General features: G+C 51.2%; 1 protein-coding gene across 1 annotated transcript in view; it reads right to left on the bottom strand.

Moving 5' to 3' along the window:
• The window catches only part of LOC111645517 (NLR family CARD domain-containing protein 3-like), a 9,779-nt gene that overhangs the window by 4,220 nt on the left and 4,553 nt on the right, over positions 1-1,006 (bottom strand). Inside the window, exon 5 of the mRNA XM_023394758.2 lies at positions 29-430. Within this exon, the coding sequence (XP_023250526.2) occupies positions 29-430 (402 nt within the window). The remainder of the gene's footprint in view (positions 1-28; positions 431-1,006) is intronic.

Genomic DNA, 1,006 nt, shown 5'->3' with positions numbered 1-1,006 from the left:
AGAGGCGTGTCAACCAAGACAGTCCTACAACATCCAGAGCCTTGAGATACCCAGGGCGGATCTCATCAACCCCCGGGGCTCCGGAGCCGACGCTATGTGTCGAGGTGAGGCCTACTATATCTCGCCGGTATCGCTCAACCTCTTCCACAAGCTCCTGCTCCTTCCCCGCCAGAGAGGTGACGTTCCATGTTCCAAAAAAAAAACAGTTTCCGTAACTAGAGGATCGGACCGCCAATGCCCCCGCCTTGGTCTGCTGCCCAATCCACACTGCACCGGATCCCGCTGACTCTTCCTGCAGGTGGTGAGCCCACTGGGAGACAAACCCATGTAGCAGGTTCGGGCCGGGCCCCATGGGCCAAGGCCCGGCCACCAGGCGCTCGCCCACGGGCCCCAACCCCAGGCCGGGCTCCAGGGCGGGGCCCCGGTGTCCCTCCGGGCTGGGTACTCGGGTTCTTGATATTTCTCATAAATAGGATCTTCTGAACCGTTCTTCATCTGGCCCTTCACCTGGGACCAATCTGCCATGGGATCCACATTAATATGAAGCATGAGTGTTTGTATTGAAGGCATCACTGTTGGTATCAGTGCGGTTAACAGCAGTCATTAGTACAACTCTAACAAGATTTAAGTCTTTCTCATTTCCAAACACTTGATGTCATCTGTGTTCATTAAACTGACACCATGCAGTTTATCTTTTCACCACCAGAGGGCTCCACATCATCATCATAGTGAAGAGATGACACACACACATACACACACAGCTGCAGAATGGCTGCAGAACTTTAGCAAATAATTATGTTTGTTTTGGCCAACAGAGTGGACTGACTGCTCGCTGTAGCAGCTTCATCACTCTGCTTCCACTATTAACCACTTGTTTGCCTTGTTTAAAACTCGACCAGTAACTAGTAAGTGTTAAGTGAGTCCACAACATGAGCACAAATATATTTTCAAGCCAGGAGGTAACCCAGGGTCCGGCCATACAACCTACAATTATAGTGCATCATTT

Source organism: Seriola lalandi, unplaced genomic scaffold (assembly GCF_002814215.2).
Source record: "Seriola lalandi dorsalis isolate HSWRI2012SDOR001 ecotype SW California unplaced genomic scaffold, Sedor1 jcf7180002054953, whole genome shotgun sequence".
NCBI classification, from domain to species: Eukaryota; Metazoa; Chordata; class Actinopteri; order Carangiformes; family Carangidae; genus Seriola; species Seriola lalandi.
The sequence above is the reverse complement of the archived record's forward strand: the minus strand, read 5'-3'. Positions and strand labels throughout refer to the sequence as shown.